Genomic DNA, 17,724 nt, shown 5'->3' on the forward strand with positions numbered 1-17,724 from the left:
GTACAAATGTTACTGATTTACCTTAAATACGCTAATAAGGTCGCGTTTGCTGCGGTATTTTAAACACCAAGGTCGTATTGATGTTAGATTTAATACATAATAATTTTAAAGGGATGGATTAGCGAAGATAAGTCAATAAGAGACGGAAATGACTTCGAGGTGAGAACAGAGTAAGGGGTAAAATATTTGACTTGCCAATTTGGTTTATGTTTTACGGTAAAGCATGGCGACCTCCTTGCCACTCGTGAGCTCAGCTAGCTAGAATGTTCTAGCACGTTCACGTTTCTGTTTATAACGAGCTATAAAAGACACGTGCCCATTCATTCATTCATTCATTCATTCATTCATTCATTCAACACCGTTTAGAGGCTCTACGAGGTAAGAACAAACTATAACTTATAAACGAATACTGTCACCGAGGTGTAATGTTATCAGTAGCTAAATTACAGCTGTGTTAAACTCCGTGTTTGTCTATTTTCTTGTTATTTAGCATGTGATGTGTGTTAAACTGATGAGCTGTTACTACTAAACTGCAGTGACTGTGGTCTTCAGACTAAAATCAAGTGTGTCAAGATCAAATCCGCCTGTTCTGTGTGCTTTCTTTGTTGTTTTGGGTTCATATCCTCAAGTCCCATCGAGTGCCACTGCACATCATGTCTGAAATCCAGTTGTATTGTTGATGTTTCTCTTCAGTTTTTCACATCATGGCGGAAAACAATCAGAACAGGAGATATCCCCAGAACCTCCAGGGGGTCCTCCAGCTCGCTATGGATGCTGGGTCAGCCGCAGAGGGACCTGCCCCTGTTGAACCCATGTCAGAGGAGGTAAACGCCTGTTCAGTATACATTTCAAATCTGAGAAGGCTTCAGGCAGATACCTTTACACATAAACACACTTTGTCGGGTCTTCTAGTTCACCTTGGTTAGTCTCCAAAGAGCACAACATGTGCTGTGTCCATATGGGCTCAGCACTCCTTGATCTATATTCATTTTTGTGAGTGTGTTTGTTATGAAAGGACAGTCCATTTTAGTGACATCCTCTTGAGGTTGAGTGTAAGTCTTCGTTTGGACCCATGACCCCATTATTGTCATCCCTCTTTGTTGCAGAGGAAAACATGGCTGAGAGAAGCTCTTGCAGAAGTCGCCAAAGGACAGATGGATGAGGTGGAACAGATGAAGCAGTGCTTGGCTGTCTTGCGCAAAGAGGAAACGAGTGAAAGGGAACGAGAAGGAGAGGAAGAGATGGATGAAGAGGATGAGGATGAGCGTGAATCAGCCTTTGAGGTGCTGTCAGAGTTGTGTGAGAACCTGGACAATGCTAGAGGTATGTAATGAATGACATTATGTTCCAATCAGTCTATAGATCAGATGTTTGCATGGACCTAGATAAAACTCTATTTATTGGCTCTATCCTGACTGCATGCTCCTCCACGTCTGCTTCACAGACCTGATGATTCTTGGTGGATTGGAACTGTGCCTCTCCAAGTATCTGTGTCACGCCCAAAGTGGACTGAGGTGGCGTGCTGCCGAGCTTATAGCTTCCTGTGCTCAGAACATGCCGCAGGTGCAGGTCCACCTGCTCAGCATCGGGGCGCTGCCGAAACTGCTGCAGCTGACAGACTCAGACCCCCACCCCACCGTCAGAGTAAAAGCTCTTTACGCTGTTTCGTGTGAGTGTCAAAGAAAATGCTGTAAAGATTTGCTATGAAAACATCTTAATTTTTAAATAAAGTTGATTTGCAACTGGCTAGAAATTATGCTGTTATTTATTTGATTGATTGTATCCTGTTGTGATTTAAGGTCTGGTTCGTGAGCAGGAGGCAGGACTCCAGGCATTCTTGACCCACGATGGCTTCTCAGTGCTGATGCGAGGCATGCAGTCGGAGAACGAGAAGCTCAGAACCAAGTCTGCATTCCTTCTGCTCAACCTGCTGACGTCACATCCCGAACAGAAAGGTACAAATAAGGGAAAAAAGACAGTGCAGTGCTGTTTCGTCAGAAAGCTGGCATTCAGACCGTGTTGTGATAGTGACACGTCGTTTCAGTGGAAGAGTCTCTGTCTTGGTATTTTTGGTGCAAAACAAACATTAAGTAAAAGTATAATGAAGATAAAAATCAAGTGTTAAAAAATCTAAACTTCTCCATTCATTCTGGGAGTGGAGGACATGTTTAACTTCATTACAGTATTTAATTATAGAATGTTATCACCTGGTTATGTGGTGTAATATTTTAGTACAGAGCCACCATATCTATGTAAATGTATTTAAAAATGTGTGAACAGCTACAGAATGCTTTTCATTCCCAGGAGTCATTTTCCCAGTTCCTATATAATCTGCACTGAACTGGGTAAAAGAGCCTTTCTGTGTTGTACACTTCTCCCAACCAGAAGTCGTAAAATTTGATCTTTTTTTGGTGAATTCAAATCATTGAAGACACTGTATGTTCTGTCTTCTGGCTGCTGATGTTTTGTGGTATTGACCATAGTTATTTTAATGGTTTTAGATGACTCCATTTAGGTTATTTTAAGGATAAAAGTTCTGATTTTCTTAATGTTGTTTATAACTTAATGGTATTTCTACCTGGCTTGTCCATTACACTTTTGAAAGAGATGTTTAATCTAACCAAGGCTTTCCAGGCTAAGTTAGGACAAAAAAATCTAATCTGTTAGTGGGATAGACCAGACTGAGCTGAGCCACACCAGGTCTTTCAATTTGGATGGTAAATTAGGACATCTTGGAACCATCCCTCCCTGTGTGCCCACTCTCATCTCTCTCATCCTATCCCTTCTTATGGGGCAAACTGAGTCTTGTTAGAAAGAGCTCTGATCATTTAATAATATGTTCATTCTGAAACTTTCATTCATCTTCAATCTAATGTATTTCTTTTTCCTCCTTCCTGCAGGCACAGTTGTCTCCATGGGGATGGTACAGCAGCTGGTATCTGTTCTCCGCACACCACACTCACCTTTCCATGAACATGTGCTCGGCGCCCTTTGCTGGTAAGCAACACTCTCTACTGTGCCATCTTAAAACACTCACAACTCACAAACTCATGGTTCACATTTATAATGACAATTATTTCTGATGTTTGTCTAGTCTGGTAGAAGACTGTCCACAGGGTCTCAAAGACTGCAGGAATCCTACTCTGGGTCTGGAGGAGTTTCTCAGACAGCGATCCAGAGAGCTCCAAGGAAAAGAAGAGAGTCAGGTAATTCCTATGTCTTTGAGTCTGGTAAGACTGGGTTAATTAAGCATTATTTATTATAATAATAATAATAATAATAATAATAATAATATAATACTGTGATTTAGCCTTAGCTTTAGTCCTTGTCTAGAAAACCTCTTTTAAAGTCACACTTTTGTTTCCAACAGGAAGAACTGGACTTCTGCGAGCGTTTGAGGGTTGCATGTTTCCGTGGGCAGCAGTCAGAAGATAATGGGATGGATCGTTGAAGTTTTATTATTCACCTTGTTTACTCTCAGTGTGCAAAGATGTAACAGGACATTCATGATCTGATTCATGGATGCTAAGTAATGTTTTTATCTGTTACAACAGATGCTGTCCATAGATTGAATATAATCCAGGAGATGGATTTTACTGTGTAAATAACTCAAACTATATATAACTCTGTATAAAATACTTTTTCAAGTCAGCTGTTATTTTAGTCCACTGTTTTCAGTTCTCCTTTACCCTGAATCAAAGATAGCATGTAAAGTATTTTCTTTTTCCGTGATTATTATTTACATCCTAATGTCAATATAGTTACACATACAGCTAATTTTTAATTATGTCTGAGATAAAGTATAATCATTTTATTTTATTGTCTGTTAAAAGAATTATGGACATTGTTTTATTTTTTTTACACCATATTTATTTATTATTAACACAATAAATGTATTAAATTTCATGTAAACTACATGTAATGGCCAGCTCACAATGGAAAAACAAAGCAACCACATGCATCATTTACAAATACACCTGGATGTCACTGATTAAAATATTTTGGCACAAATCACAGAATACAGATATTTCTGATATTGAGCTTTTTTTCTAAATCTTGTCTTTAGACTGTGGTGTTTTTTTTTAAATGTTATGACCTAAGTATGATCATTCAAATAGCAAATACAAATTGGCAACACAGTAAGATATTTTCTTTTACTCTGCATCATTTGAACTCAGTCAGTAGATGTCAAGTCTGACCAGTAGCAGAACTGTTCTCGTCCTGTTTATTGTCGTCTTCTCCATTTGATGTGTTTGCCAAGACTTACAACTCCAAACTCCAAGACCTACAAGAAGTCTTTATTGGCAGTTTTAGGATTTTAATCATGGTGAGGGAGATACTTCAAACTTCAGGGGTGCCACAGGGATGCTGTTTAGGACCTCTTCCATTTTCCAAAGTCATCTTTGTTCTCTGCCTTTACATCGCCAACAGCTATAAGTAGCTGTGCCAAATAATATGTCACCATGATAAAAATCTGACCGTTCTTCATTGGTGTCACCTTAAAAACTTGCAAAGCCACGGCCATGTCAGACACCATGAAGGACAAACTTCCTAGTATTGTCGCTGTGTGGCGAGTTCTGATGGCTAACGACCCCATTAGATTGATTAAGGCAACGTAGACCACTACAGCTGGAATGAGCATGTCTGAGTGTGGCGCCTTCTGCAGGAATGGATATATGTAGATGTAGAAACCTACTCCACCCGTTATCAGGATCAGATAAAAAAAACGGTTCCAGGAGGAAGAAGAATATGCTGCATAACGAGTGGAGACAAAGGTGAACGAGTACAGCAGATGAGCTGCAGCGAATGCACCCATTCCTAAAACGTGTGAGATGAAACAGACATGCAATAAAAAAAATGAGTAAAGGCCATGATGATCACACTGAAAGATTGATGTATTGCTGTATATTCTGTATTAGACCTATAGAACTGATTTCAGTGTTGACTAAAAAATGATTTGCATCTTGAAAACACCCAATGTGTGCTTCACTAATGTACAAGGCTCTTACCATGTATGAAGAGCTCAGGCCATACCAGGCACCAGTCACCTACAGCAGAAAACACCAGTCCTCCTGCCACACCCAGGACACTCTGACCTCCATTCCAGCTCAGCACTACTGCAGCCAATAGGAGTGTTGGTGCTGATTTGATACCTGCAGTCGTGATGGACGCAGGCGACTCAGGGGTCCACAGGTAGAAGTAGAGGGCGGCAGATAAAAAGAAAGGCATAAGAGAAAAAAGGAGAGCACAGGACTGATAGAAAGGGAAGGACAGAAAAAAAGGTGGAGACACATCACAAAGTTAGTTTTTTTAAAAGTAGGCTGAAATCTTGATTGTAGACAGTTTTGTCCTTTCCACATGTAATAAGTTACACAAACAACTATTGAATACAATTACTGTACTAACAAATTCTGTACATAAGAGTTAGTGTTTCCAGGTACCATATTCCTCCTCTGCCGCCTGTCATAGGCATCTGTTTCAAGGATGTCCATCGTCTCCCAGCAGATATCTCAGTCAGATGAACCTGTCCTGTTCGTCAATTTCTATTTTCTTCTGTCTGTGTAGTTTTGCCTTTACTATCTTGGCTACCAACACATATAATCTTCAGATGTTATCCCGTCACCCTGTCTCGAATCTCTGCCGTCTCTCTCAGTCTGTTAGTATTTCACACTAATGAACTTTGGACTGATCCTTGCTGTCTGATTGCACTTTGATAATCAATGTTCTCGCTGTTTTGAGTTCTCATGAACAAACTGTTGACTTTTGACCTATTCAGCTAGAATATATTGGTGACATCAACACAAGGGGCAAAGTTGAACTAGTAATAAACTCATATATGACAAAGGTTGTTTTCTTATTTTACATGTAAACTTCTGCTGATTGTTGATAATCACAACACAAGCAGGCATACTTTGCATTGTTTGACTTAATGGCTAAACTGCTTTAGGTTTATCCAAAAAGGCCACACCACTTGATATTGGAACAGAAAAACGGCAGAGCTTTGATACAAAAGCAATACATTTGATTAATTTCGTTGAAAACGAAACACAAGTTACACTGTACACATGCACGACAAATTAAAAAAGTACACGTTTATTCATGTACAGTGTAAGTAACACATCAGTTTATGTCTTTCTGTTATACAAAGTGAAGTTCTTTACAACATATTTTGATTGCATCTGAAACTGAAATTATTTAAATGGATAGAGGATGAGCCAGCATGTTTTACTTCCACTCATCTAAGGACTAACAATGATTAACTACGGCCTCTCTGAGTCAAACTTTGAACTGTGCTTGCCCACTTTTCCTGAAGTTGTGGGCCGGTTTTCACGCTTCGAGTTGGGAGACACAAAGTTCTGGAGGGGTATGTGATTATCTGGTGAGTAGGGCAATAAATCTAAATCAGAAGCAAGGTCAAAGGCGAAAAATGTGTATATGTGTGTGCAGTTTGTGTGTAACAGGTGAATGTTTTGTGCTTTCTCTCAGCACGTTCGCTTTCAGGGTACAGGACATGGCAACCAGCTCTTCCTCCCAAAGGATTGGAGTTGTAGGATTCGGACATCTAGGTGTGAACTGCTGATATATTCTACATATCCTTTGCTTAAATGTATTCATCTGTATCATCTTCTATCATACAACTGTAATATACGAAAGTATATGAAAGTATCCTGTGTGTGTGTTTCAGGGCAGTACCTGGTTGAGAGTATCCTTAAAGATGGAGCTGCTCTCGGTCTAACTCTGGCTTTTGTTTGGAACAGAAATCCTGACAAACTCAAAGGTTTAGTTCCTGATGAGCTCATACTTGGTAATCTGTCATCCTTTGCAAACAGGTGCGAACACACACACACACACACACACACACACACACACACACACACACACACACACACACACACACACACACACACACACACACGCACACACACACACACACACACACACACGTAGAATAAACCCATGTGCAAAACACAGTATAAACATCTGATAGTATCTCTGTGTTACCAACACGTCCCATGACATCTTTGATTCAAGTTTTATGAATAATAACTGTGTGTTTTACAGGCCATGTGACGTGATTGTAGAGGTGTGCCACCCACAGATAGTGAAAGAATTTGGGCTTCACTTCCTGTCTCAGTCTCATTTCATGGTGAGATTTTTTTTGTTGCTGTCTTTGCTTTGATTTTGTAGCTATATCTTGTTTTTATTAGTTAACGATATGTTCTCATCTGGAAAGAGTGATGATATGTTAAACTGGGAAAGCTAGTGTATTTGACTGAGGTAAATAAGATGTGCTGCTCAATCTGGATCATTCCAAGGAAAAATATGTGATATAAGCAGTGTATATGTAATTTATATGTTTGTGATATACGGAGAGATAAATTAGCTTTGACAAATCAGATGACATTCTTCTAAGTAATGTGTAAATAAATGTGTTTCTAAAAGAAAAATGGCAAATGTAAGCTGACACAAACTGACTGTTGTGCCTCTGTGTCTCCTTCTCTCAGGTGGGCTCTCCCTCCGCCCTCTCCGATCATGATCTGAACCAGAAGCTGCGTCAGGCGGCCCAGAAGTATGGTAGGACATTGTACGTCCCCAGTGGTGCATTATGGGGAGGCCAGGACATCCAGAGGCTGAATGATAGCGGGGGACTGAAGGTAACACTGCTGTAGTGCAAATGTGGTGTTAGACAGAGCAGGGACAGGTACCAGTATGTCGGTACATACTCACCTTTATATCATTTCAATAATATCTGCTGGCCCTTCTTGTTGATCTTCTTGCTGCAAAATGGTAAATTCATCACAGCACTTACATTATTTGTTAAAATGATGTAAGACTTCTTGCAACAGAGAGCTCAATTTGGACCAGAGGAAAATGTCTTGAATAAAACATTATTCTTGGAACATTAATATACTGTAGATATTATGTGGACGTGAACATATCAGTGGAAGTATAGAAGACCAGAGGTATCCTGTCTTTGTCAATTATACCCATAATTAAAATTAGAAGAAGAAAAAATGCCAGATAAACAGTTATTTTATTTTAATACTGAGCGTCCTCTGGTAATCCTTTTTGTGCTCTTCTCTTGACTTGTTTTCAGGCTTTGTTTATAAGAATGTCCAAGCATCCCTCCTGCTTCCGGCTGACAGGGGACATCCTCTCTGATTGGACGGAGGGAGAGGGCCGACGAGTTTTATTCAGTGGCTCGGTGGCAGAGTTGTGCCCACTTGCTCCAAACAACGTTAACACCATGGCAGCAGCAGCAGTGGCAGCAGGAACACTCGGCTTTAGTGGTGTTCGGGGAGAGATTGTGTCTGACACAGCGTGAGGCTTTTTAAATATCTGATAGATCTGATTCAGCCTGTCATATCCGCTTGAATCTCACTTTTCATCTTCTCCTCTTCACGTCCCAGGTTAAGTGACTATCATGTGGTGGAGGTGGAGGTGACAGGGCCTGGTGGCTTTTCTGTACACACAGTGAGGAGGAATCCAGCCAGCCTTGGAGCTGTAACTGGCAGTGCAACATACAACTCCTTCTGGAATAGTTTACTTGGTGAGTCATGCACAGTTACTAAACACTTCCTTAAAAGATCCTGATGCATCCTGCCACAAGGCAGCAAGGCGTTGTATTTTGTAAGCTTATCACACCCTTGAATGAAAAAAGTGGAACTACAGCTCTCTGATTAAGTGTTGTGAAGTAAAAAAAACGCACAATATTTGAGCATTTATTAATATTTCCTAAAGTTTAGGAGTTCAAGTGACTATTTTTCTCTTTTTGCCTGTCTGTAATAAAATGACTTACAAATGCCCAAAACATATTTAGCATTATTTCCCTCTGAAATGCATTAAAGTAGAAAGCTGCATAAAACAGAAATGCTCAAATGGAAACAACGTAATTAATCTATCATAAAATAACTATTTATGTTTAGAAGTTAGAGGAAATATCTAATTTGTTTGTATGCAAATGAGTGATTTGTTGTTAATTCTGTATTTATCCTTTATATATACTGTATATTCTTATTACAGTTTGCAAAGGTCACGGTGGCAGAGTTTACTTGTGCTGAAGCAGACAAGAACACTGCGGGATTAACTACAACATCACAAGAAGGCCCACTTCTAGATAAATTGGATGGTTTATAGTGGATACGATTTATGAAAGGTGTCACTGGATTAATGTTACTTGAAAACCTAAAGACTCTTGGGTTTGTATTCTGTATATTTGTGTCCCAATAAACTGCATGCATACAAAGAAAGAAAATCCATTTATCATTTGTAATAATATACTTATAGGTATATATATTTAAACTTTATTATAAGATCATCTGGTGCAAGATTGTAACAAATGATAAAACTTACAGGAAGTACACGCCTGGTAAAAACGTTTTTTTCCCTTTTCTTTCCATAATAGACAAATAGTCCTGATGTACTCCAATTCCTTTTCCTTTTCCAGCACTGATGTCGCCATCTTGGGACACAGTCCCCAATTTTTCCTCCATCTGTCTGACCTCTAGTCCTTTCACAAATAAATACTTGCCAAAACAGGGAAACTCAGAAATAACCATGCCCACACAAGCACACACAGAGACAGATAAAAAGGAGTGTGAGGTTATTAATGGATAACGGAAGACGCTGAAAGAAAATGTTTATGTGTGTGTGTATGTTCTACATTTAATTTCTATCCTGGGATGTTTTGTAGTAAACAAGGCATTTGTAAGGAAGAAGAAAATGCTACCAGGTGGACAGTTATATCTGAAGCAGTGGATAGTCAGCACACTGTTAAGCCAAAAAAGAAAAAGTGCTCTTTGTGTGTCATCACAGCAAACTGACACTCACATGTGCATTTCTAAACCAGGAAGTGTAAAATGGTGACAAGCTGGTTAAAAGGAGGGCGTTGTCACTTTCCCTGCTCTGAGCCACCTTTAAATCAAGTATAAAATCCCCTCCAGATACTCATAATAATCTTCTGTTACTTTTTCATTGCTTTAGATCTATGTTATCCAGTGTTAGTACACTACAAAATCCAGCAATCCTGATTTGTTTTCAGTGTTGAGCTGTCATTTAGCCCTTTCTAGCTGCTGCATTTACTCCACAAAGTAAACCTCTGCTTGCACTGCTGGTGTAACTGAAACAATAACAAAACATATCAAACTGACCAATATTTTTTTTTAAATTTCTGAGGTACGCATAAGTTGGGAAGACACTGACAGTGATGCATTTTTTCACAACAAGCCGATAATAAATTTATCACTCACATTCATACAACTGCACTCCTTTATAAAATTTGTGAGTGGATGGATGACTTCAACAATTGCCACAGATAAGGTTTTACTAGTGAGGTTTAATATGTACTGTATGTGTGTCTGCGTGACTCAGTTTTTCTCGCTCGTGACAACATTGCTATTTCCATTGACCCCATGTGCAGCAGAAGACTTGTTTTTGAACGGCAGGGCGTAGGGCTGGCGGATGTTCACCCGGTCCTTTTCTGCCTCCAGATCCTCATCGTAGCGTTCGTCATCATCGTTGTCCTCTCCCTCGCTGTGGTGGGGGGAGGAGTGGCGGGACAGAGCTGGAGATGGTGGCACAGAGGCTGGTCGCGGGTAACGGAAACCTGAGTTCTGAGGAAGGAGAATCAAAGGAGGTGTAAAGAATTTACTACTATGAAAGCAGGTGAAAGCTCACTACTCCCATCCAAAGACACACTTACTGAGGTGGGCTCATGAAGTTCATACATGTAGGTGTCAGGGAAGGCTTTAGCCAGGGCCATATGACGGGCAGAGGTATAGTACTAGTGCAGAACACAAGAAAAACAACATTTATTTATCTTGAATTTGTCACATGAACAAAATTTGTCCTTTGGGATTTGGAGTCTCACCTTGCCGAGGTATCTCCAGTCCAGGAGTTCGCTCAGACGCTCAGTCCGGTTCCTCTGGATGATCCGCTGGCGCCGGCTCTGCTTGCAGAACTGAAACAGGAAGGAAGTGAGCTGGTTACACGACTCGTCCACACCCCGAAATCGTCGGTCCAGGATGTAAATACCTGCAAAAAGAAAATGACATAATGTAACAGCAAGCATCGATTATCCCTGTGTATCTTTTTAAAGACAATCTTTGAGGAGAATTAAGAATTTAAAAAAAATAAGGTAGGAGAAACACACCATATGCTGAAGGGTCTGCTATGTGTTCCTCCATGAAACAGCCAAAGCCTGACAGGTTGGTTGAGATTGATGGAATTCCCATGACCGTGCACTCAGCTGATGGTGACCCAAACAGTAACATTTTATTATTATATAATATACCAAACCAAACAAAACCACAAAAACACCTTTTCAGTGCGCATGAATCATACCTGGTGTGTAGCCCCAAGGCTCATAGTAAGAGGGAAAGACGCCAAGGTGGCATCCTCTTACAAACTCTTCATAATCCATCGGAAGTAGAGGAGAGGTGGATGAAAGGAACTCTGGATGGAAGATAATCTAAAGATAGGAGAAGCCATTCAGTATCAGAGCCAGATATACGAGTATGTACTACAGCAAACAGTGTGAGCACATGGTGCAATGTGGAAGGATAATCACTGCCGAAACTCTGGTAAAACAGGTAGAGATGTATCAGCTGGCAACAATATGTACAAAGGTTGATGGAAATCTTGCTAGGGTGATTACTACTGACAAATACCTTGACACGGTCAGCAGAGCTGTTGAAAAGGCCGATACGGCGGACACAGTTAAGGATGGGGTCGCTGCTGTCCTCCAGCATGTTATGGGTGCAGATTGGAGGCTGGCACTGTCTCTGAGTCGCAAAGATGGCCCGCTTCATTATGGTGAAATCCTCTTTGTCCAGCATCTTCGACACATCTGGCAACTGCCCACTAATGATAACAGCTTGTTTTAGACTTAAAGGCAACTTTAAATGATACACTTGATGTGAAGTGTATTGGGTTACTCATTTCCATAAACAACAATAGAGTGTTTATTGGCATGAATAAACCAACTCCAGCTTATAAAACAGGTCATTCCACATTTGACAGGTTTCTTCACGTGGACTGAAAATGATCAACTTACACTAGAAGTGACTCATAAAGTTTCTTTCCGAAACGTTCCTTCACAGTCTGAGCAGTATCCCTGTCAGGGACAAAGATAAAAACAATACAAGTGTAAAAAGACTGCTACAAACACTTTTCCAGGTTGAACTCAAAATGTCTGATGGTTGGTATGGACATGTGTAGCACTTTGGTTGTCTGGCTCACAATGAGCCTCCAAGTGTCACTTTATTTAACATACGGTAACAGAAAAACTCACCACAGCTGTTTTCTGACTGCTTGGCCCTTCAAGGTCTCCACGTTGAAGTTGTTTGTACGAGCTGGCATGATGAAGAAAGCGATGACGGTCACGTCACTGTGATTGACCTGCAACAGAAAGACCATACATGAACATGGGGTTACACCTATAATTAACTGTCCTCCTTATCTTAAAACAAACACATAAACACTTAAATACATGCACATATCTTCAGACACAAACACACACTTACTCTCAGTAGATAGTTGAGTCTGGCTAAAGCTTCCAAAAAGATGTCAGCTCCTTTGTTGGAGAACTCGTACCTTCCAGCGATGAAGAGAAACAAACACTTGTCCAGGTTGAAGTCAAGGTGCCTAAAGGTCAGACCAAACACAATGTTCATTCTATACTATATATTTTATTCTTCACAAGTGGATTTGTGCCTTTCTTATCAGACAGAATTACTTTGATTAAAAAAAACACAAAACTAGCAGGAAAACTACTTATTTAAAAGTAAGTTCTTAAGCTTTGACTGTGCTGTGAATGTTGTGATTTGTTTATGGAGGTCTCTGTCTGACTGACCCGTAGAAGTGTCCCCTGACGAACTCCTGAATCCGATTCTTGCTCTGAGCATGGAGGTTTTGAAACTCGTGCACGGCTGAGAACTTCTTCACGTTGAGCCCGTTAGGAGTGACAATGTCTGTACGTGATGGGAGAGATTAAGCAAACAGAGAGATAGAAATCAGTTCAACTCTAGCTAAGTCTAATTAACTGTGTAGTTAACTTAAGTACAGTAAGACCTGTTTGTCTGGCCAGTGACAAGAGAGTAGAGTGAACCGTCAAGGAAGTTTCTGAATTTCATGAATCAAATCACCTCCACACACCTGGTTTCCTCTTAAGCAGGTGCTCTGCCTCAATGGCTGTGATCTGTGACACAGTGGTGAAGACATGGGCACAGTGAGCGGCCGCCCGCTCCAAACAGTAGCGGTGGTAGATCTGTCTGTCGCCTGCTTCCTTATCCACATTGAACTGTATAGGACATAAACAGGAGAGTGAGAGTCAATGGAGTGAAAAGTCTTATCTTCGTTTTGTTTTATTACATTCCTGTGTGATAAAATGTACACACACATACATCTGCAAGCTTGTTATAGAAGTCCACATTTCCAGCACACAGGTATCGTCCCAGCAGAGTGGCGTGAGTTGTGAAGATGGTTGCGACCGGCAGCTGTCTGTGTCTACACAATACCAGACCCAGGCCGGCCAACCACTCGTGGAAATGGGCTACGATGTGCGGAGGCTCCTCACACTGGGCTGCGTACTGCAATATACAGAGAAAACAGGGTCACTATAGACTAAACACATACACAAAAACATGAACTCAAATTTGTCTGTCATATGTTTTCAAGGGTTTTGACAATTTAAGTCTTCAGATTATTTTTACATTTTTTAACATTCAGGACCTTTCTTTTTTCTGCATATAAACATGCAATATTCAACTTCTCAGTTTGACATAATGCAGCTAAAACATTTTATATTTAGCTTTATAGAAATTCTCTACTGTATATGGGAGCTGCTAACCTCTCCCAGGAGCCAGGCCGTCAGGAAGCCAAACAGCACAGCATCGTTGGCCTCACGGTCGAACCACGGCACGCCGATGTCACAAAGCTCCCACAACTCGCTCTTCCAGGAGTCCAGAGACCAGGCAGTGAACGCAACGTCAATCAGAATAACGTATGGACTGCCCTCGATAAGCCACCGCCCAAAGTAGACCTGAAGGAGTAGGAATCATCATTTTACAACACAGTAGAACAAACCACATAAAGAGTTACAGCTGCAGCAGCTCCAACTCCTATTTGTCTGTTACATGCATTAATCAGCTATTTACTTTTACAATGTTTATAAGTAAATGGGCTAGTCTTTATTTGCAAGACACGTCCCACTAACAAAAACATTCCAACCACACAATCCAAGGTTAACCTTTAAGTTTGTCTTGCTGAAACATAATTGCACATTACAGTCACTCCAAGCATCAGGCACGACTAAACTAGATGGTTTAGTTTATTGTGCCATTACAGAACCTAAATATGTTTACTGGCGAACTAAATGTGCTGTGGCACTGGTCTGTCGTGAGCTTAAAGGTCAGAGGATTCAAGGTAAACCAGATAGGCTTCGTTGAAAAGGCTGCACTAACCCTTTAAAATAGTACCACTACCACTCCCAGCCTTGACCCATAATTCCACAGCACTCCCAGAGTGACACAGCACAAAGCGTTAAAAGTATCACACACACATGCGCACACACACACACCTCAACAGTTATCTATTTCTGGTGTGTGTGTTTCAGAGAGAGAGAGAGAGAGAGAGAGAGAGACAGAGACACTGATACAACTTCTAACCTTTACAACGAAATGTCACAAGGTTTAGGGATGTGGTCAGGGACACAAGGCCAAGCACAGAGCAAGTGGGTCAGACATGAAAGAGGGGCTAAGGATGATCTCTAACTGGGTTTTTAAGTGTACTGTCCATTCACAAATCTCACTCTATAATCACTCCAACTATGTGTAAATCCTTGGCCGTGCTTGAGTAGATGATGACAAATTTAACTCAGAGGCATATGTGTTTACTTTGTACATGTGGTAGTACCTTACAACCACTGGAGTTCATTTTGTCAATGGTTCTCTTCAGCGTGGGGTTGGTGGGCTCGATCAGCTCCACCTGAGTGCGCACGTTGCTCTCTACGTAGGGACCCACGAGGAAATAGTTCTCCCCCCATTCCTCTGAGGTCAGTCGGGCTTTGGTCTGGATGACGGTGTAGATGCCTCCAACTTCACACATGCAGCAAACATGCCACACGTACGCACACAAAGTAGAGACAAAGATATAATGTGATTCAGCCTGACGTATAAACTGTACGGCATTATGATAGATATGATAGATGACGATAGGTTTCTCTCGCAAATACAATATCTCTGCAGAAAATAACCTGTGTTAATGAACAAGATTAGACATGAACCTAGAAGAAAACAGAAAAAAGTACTTTTTTCTTTAAGCAGTGTTTATGTGTTTAAACCTTTTATTTTAATAATCTTTAAAAGTAAGTGTAGATGCACAAAAGACCAAACATATGCGCGCACACACTTACCTTTGTTAGCGACCTCCCATGCTATTTCAAAAAGAACAGCATCCTCCAAATCAAACTCCTCGTCCCACTCTTCCAGTCCTGACAAGGACGTGGCGGACAGGCTGCGAGCCAGCGGCATGCTGGGTAGACACAGAACACACTTAGTTGAGATGGGAGCAACTTACAACTGTGTGAACACAATACATGATTGTGACATATTGAATATATTTACCAAAAGACTTTTGATGTGTGAGCAATTCACACATGGGAGAGGTTCCAGAGCTTTTTGACAGAAAGCCCTGAGGGCAAACTTCCCCATACATAAGCAATTCACACTTAAAAACAAGGCTTTTACATCGAAACCTGTTCTTTGTTTTTATTTATCTGCAAATAAATTCAATCATTTGGCATCAACTTTGGGATACAAAAACACATTTTGCACTTTTTTTTAAGTCAAGACACTAATTTCTTCACACAACACATTGTAGTCATGTTATTTTTCTGGTAACTAACCTTTGGCTGTTCTTATAGGAAACTCTTGAGTAAAAGGCATTCAACATACATGTGTAGCGTGTGTGTACCTCTGTGTGTCTACAGTATTTGCTCTGCATATTATCTGAGGTGGTCAAAGGGCATCTTCTTCATACTAGTACAAACTAACACACAAACATGTACAGTCATGCATATCATAGACCGTTCGGTTGTATACAAAAACTACACGTTTACTCTGTGAAATCTTAACTTCTGTCGGTGCATCAGAAAAAGTTTAATTATCTGTCTCATAATCAAAGGGGGGGTGCATTTCTGTGTAAGTGTAAGATGGAAAATACAACTTTGTGTTCACTTCCTGCTTGCATAGATGGTGTAACGTCCTGAACAGATAGGGAAGGAAGGCACATACAAGGGCATATAACAAGTATAAACTTGATCCAACCATTCACATTGTGCCATTGCACACACCAATGAAATGTTGTAATTATATGAAGCTGAGACATGAAATTGCTCAAACACTCCACAACTTTGATGTTTTTTTTAAAGAGTTCTCAGCAGAGATTCAGCCTGGGCTAATCTCAAAAATGTGACTGATAACAATCACACAAGAATGACCTGAGTTTAGTGACAGCCCATCACTTTTCAAGCCTGATAAACCAACCTGATAATGGAGTGATGTAAACATGTTCTCAAATAGACATTCCTTTATATGAATTTACATTTGAGTTAAGTTGAACTAATTCAATTTTATTTGTATAGCCCAAAGTACCTTCTTAAAATCCTTTAAATTACATCTACTCTTACTTCCTTATCCAAATCACAGTTGTATTTCTAATGGAAGCTTCAAGTTTCTCACCACGCTCATATGTACACATCTTAAACTCATGTTTAACGTAAGCTCAGAGAAGCTTTCCCTCCTTCAGAAGATGAATGTGAAAACAGTCTTCTAGTGGCAGACTCAGCGCAAAGCCTCCATCATTCTGCACAGTGAAGCTCAAACATCCAAGGGACAGCCAAAGTACATTTTGAGTGGAGGGGGGTGTCTAACTTATGCAACAGCATCTGAGAAGAGCTGGCGAGGCAGGAACAAACATATGAACAAACCGCCATGCAGACTTAAGGAGTAAATGCCACAGTGCTCAACTTGAACTGTTGCTCATTTCTTCGGGGACCCCCTGGGATTCCCTCTGAATCAGCCCTCCTGCCTGGGACTCCACTTTATGGATGTTTTATAATGGCACTCCTATGAACATGTAACCACATCTTGTCTTAGACTTTTACAGATATTTTGATTTGCTCTGTCTGGTGGGCCTACATCTCTAACAAGACAAGACCCACACCTGTCCCAAATCAGGCTATGGAGCGCGCACTGCACGCCCACCTCGAGCATCGGCTGAGCCTAAAGGCAACATAAAGCCAACAGCAGACCTCTCATCTGTAGATGACATGATGCTGTATGCATCGTCTGTGTTTTCTCATGAGTTGAGGAGTGAACGTGACATCCAGCACTGACTGCAACACAGCTGCGGAAACGCGCAAAGGACACAGCGTCCTGATGCGCGCCCGCGCCCGTCCAGGAAGTATTCAACTCTTATCATTGTAGAAAATAAAAAATAGATATTGACTCACCCTTCGGTTTTTGTCCCAACTTTACGCAGATGAAGTACACATTGGCAGCTGTCGCAGTCAATCCCCCCAAAAAAAGGGAAACCAGTGGAGAGTGAGGAGAAGGGGGCGGCGGCTTTAGTTAAATGCCAGCGATTCACATTGGTTTGGTGCGCTCGCTGTCATGTAGATAGGCAGGGCGGCCAGAGCCTGAGATGCAGGAAGAAGGCTGGGTT

The 17,724-nt window shown here is 40.9% G+C and overlaps 4 protein-coding genes across 4 annotated transcripts; 2 read left to right on the forward strand and 2 right to left on the reverse strand.

Moving 5' to 3' along the window:
- Window positions 1-199: 199 nt before the first annotated feature.
- hspbp1 (HSPA (heat shock 70kDa) binding protein, cytoplasmic cochaperone 1) lies at window positions 200-4,019 on the forward strand. Its single transcript, XM_019274287.2, has 8 exons — window positions 200-378; window positions 694-824; window positions 1,107-1,323; window positions 1,445-1,669; window positions 1,800-1,955; window positions 2,901-2,997; window positions 3,095-3,206; window positions 3,371-4,019. Exons 2-8 carry the CDS (start codon window positions 705-707, stop codon window positions 3,449-3,451), a joined length of 1,008 nt encoding a protein of 335 aa, XP_019129832.1. The 5' UTR covers window positions 200-378; window positions 694-704; the 3' UTR covers window positions 3,452-4,019.
- A 112-nt stretch (window positions 4,020-4,131) lies between these two features.
- On the reverse strand, window positions 4,132-5,720 carry tmem86b (transmembrane protein 86B). Its single transcript, XM_019276316.2, has 3 exons — window positions 5,442-5,720; window positions 5,010-5,253; window positions 4,132-4,818 (listed from the first exon to the last, which is right to left on the reverse strand). Exons 1-3 carry the CDS (start codon window positions 5,490-5,492, stop codon window positions 4,373-4,375), a joined length of 741 nt encoding a protein of 246 aa, XP_019131861.2. The 5' UTR covers window positions 5,493-5,720; the 3' UTR covers window positions 4,132-4,372.
- A 563-nt stretch (window positions 5,721-6,283) lies between these two features.
- aspdh (aspartate dehydrogenase domain containing) lies at window positions 6,284-9,771 on the forward strand. Its single transcript, XM_019274288.2, has 8 exons — window positions 6,284-6,379; window positions 6,487-6,566; window positions 6,686-6,830; window positions 7,063-7,147; window positions 7,506-7,655; window positions 8,099-8,322; window positions 8,412-8,551; window positions 9,025-9,771. Exons 2-8 carry the CDS (start codon window positions 6,512-6,514, stop codon window positions 9,060-9,062), a joined length of 837 nt encoding a protein of 278 aa, XP_019129833.1. The 5' UTR covers window positions 6,284-6,379; window positions 6,487-6,511; the 3' UTR covers window positions 9,063-9,771.
- On the reverse strand, window positions 9,290-17,708 carry gys1 (glycogen synthase 1 (muscle)). The gene is made up of 16 exons (XM_010745103.3): window positions 17,513-17,708; window positions 15,413-15,531; window positions 14,914-15,095; window positions 13,850-14,041; window positions 13,404-13,589; window positions 13,156-13,300; window positions 12,854-12,971; window positions 12,525-12,645; window positions 12,293-12,399; window positions 12,056-12,115; window positions 11,670-11,862; window positions 11,344-11,470; window positions 11,153-11,248; window positions 10,871-11,034; window positions 10,703-10,783; window positions 9,290-10,613 (listed from the first exon to the last, which is right to left on the reverse strand). Exons 2-16 carry the CDS (start codon window positions 15,528-15,530, stop codon window positions 10,368-10,370), a joined length of 2,136 nt encoding a protein of 711 aa, XP_010743405.2. The 5' UTR covers window position 15,531; window positions 17,513-17,708; the 3' UTR covers window positions 9,290-10,367.
- Between the last annotated feature and the right edge of the window lie 16 nt (window positions 17,709-17,724).

The sequence above is a fragment of the Larimichthys crocea genome, chromosome XII (assembly GCF_000972845.2).
Source record: "Larimichthys crocea isolate SSNF chromosome XII, L_crocea_2.0, whole genome shotgun sequence".
Taxonomy (NCBI): Eukaryota; Metazoa; Chordata; class Actinopteri; family Sciaenidae; genus Larimichthys; species Larimichthys crocea.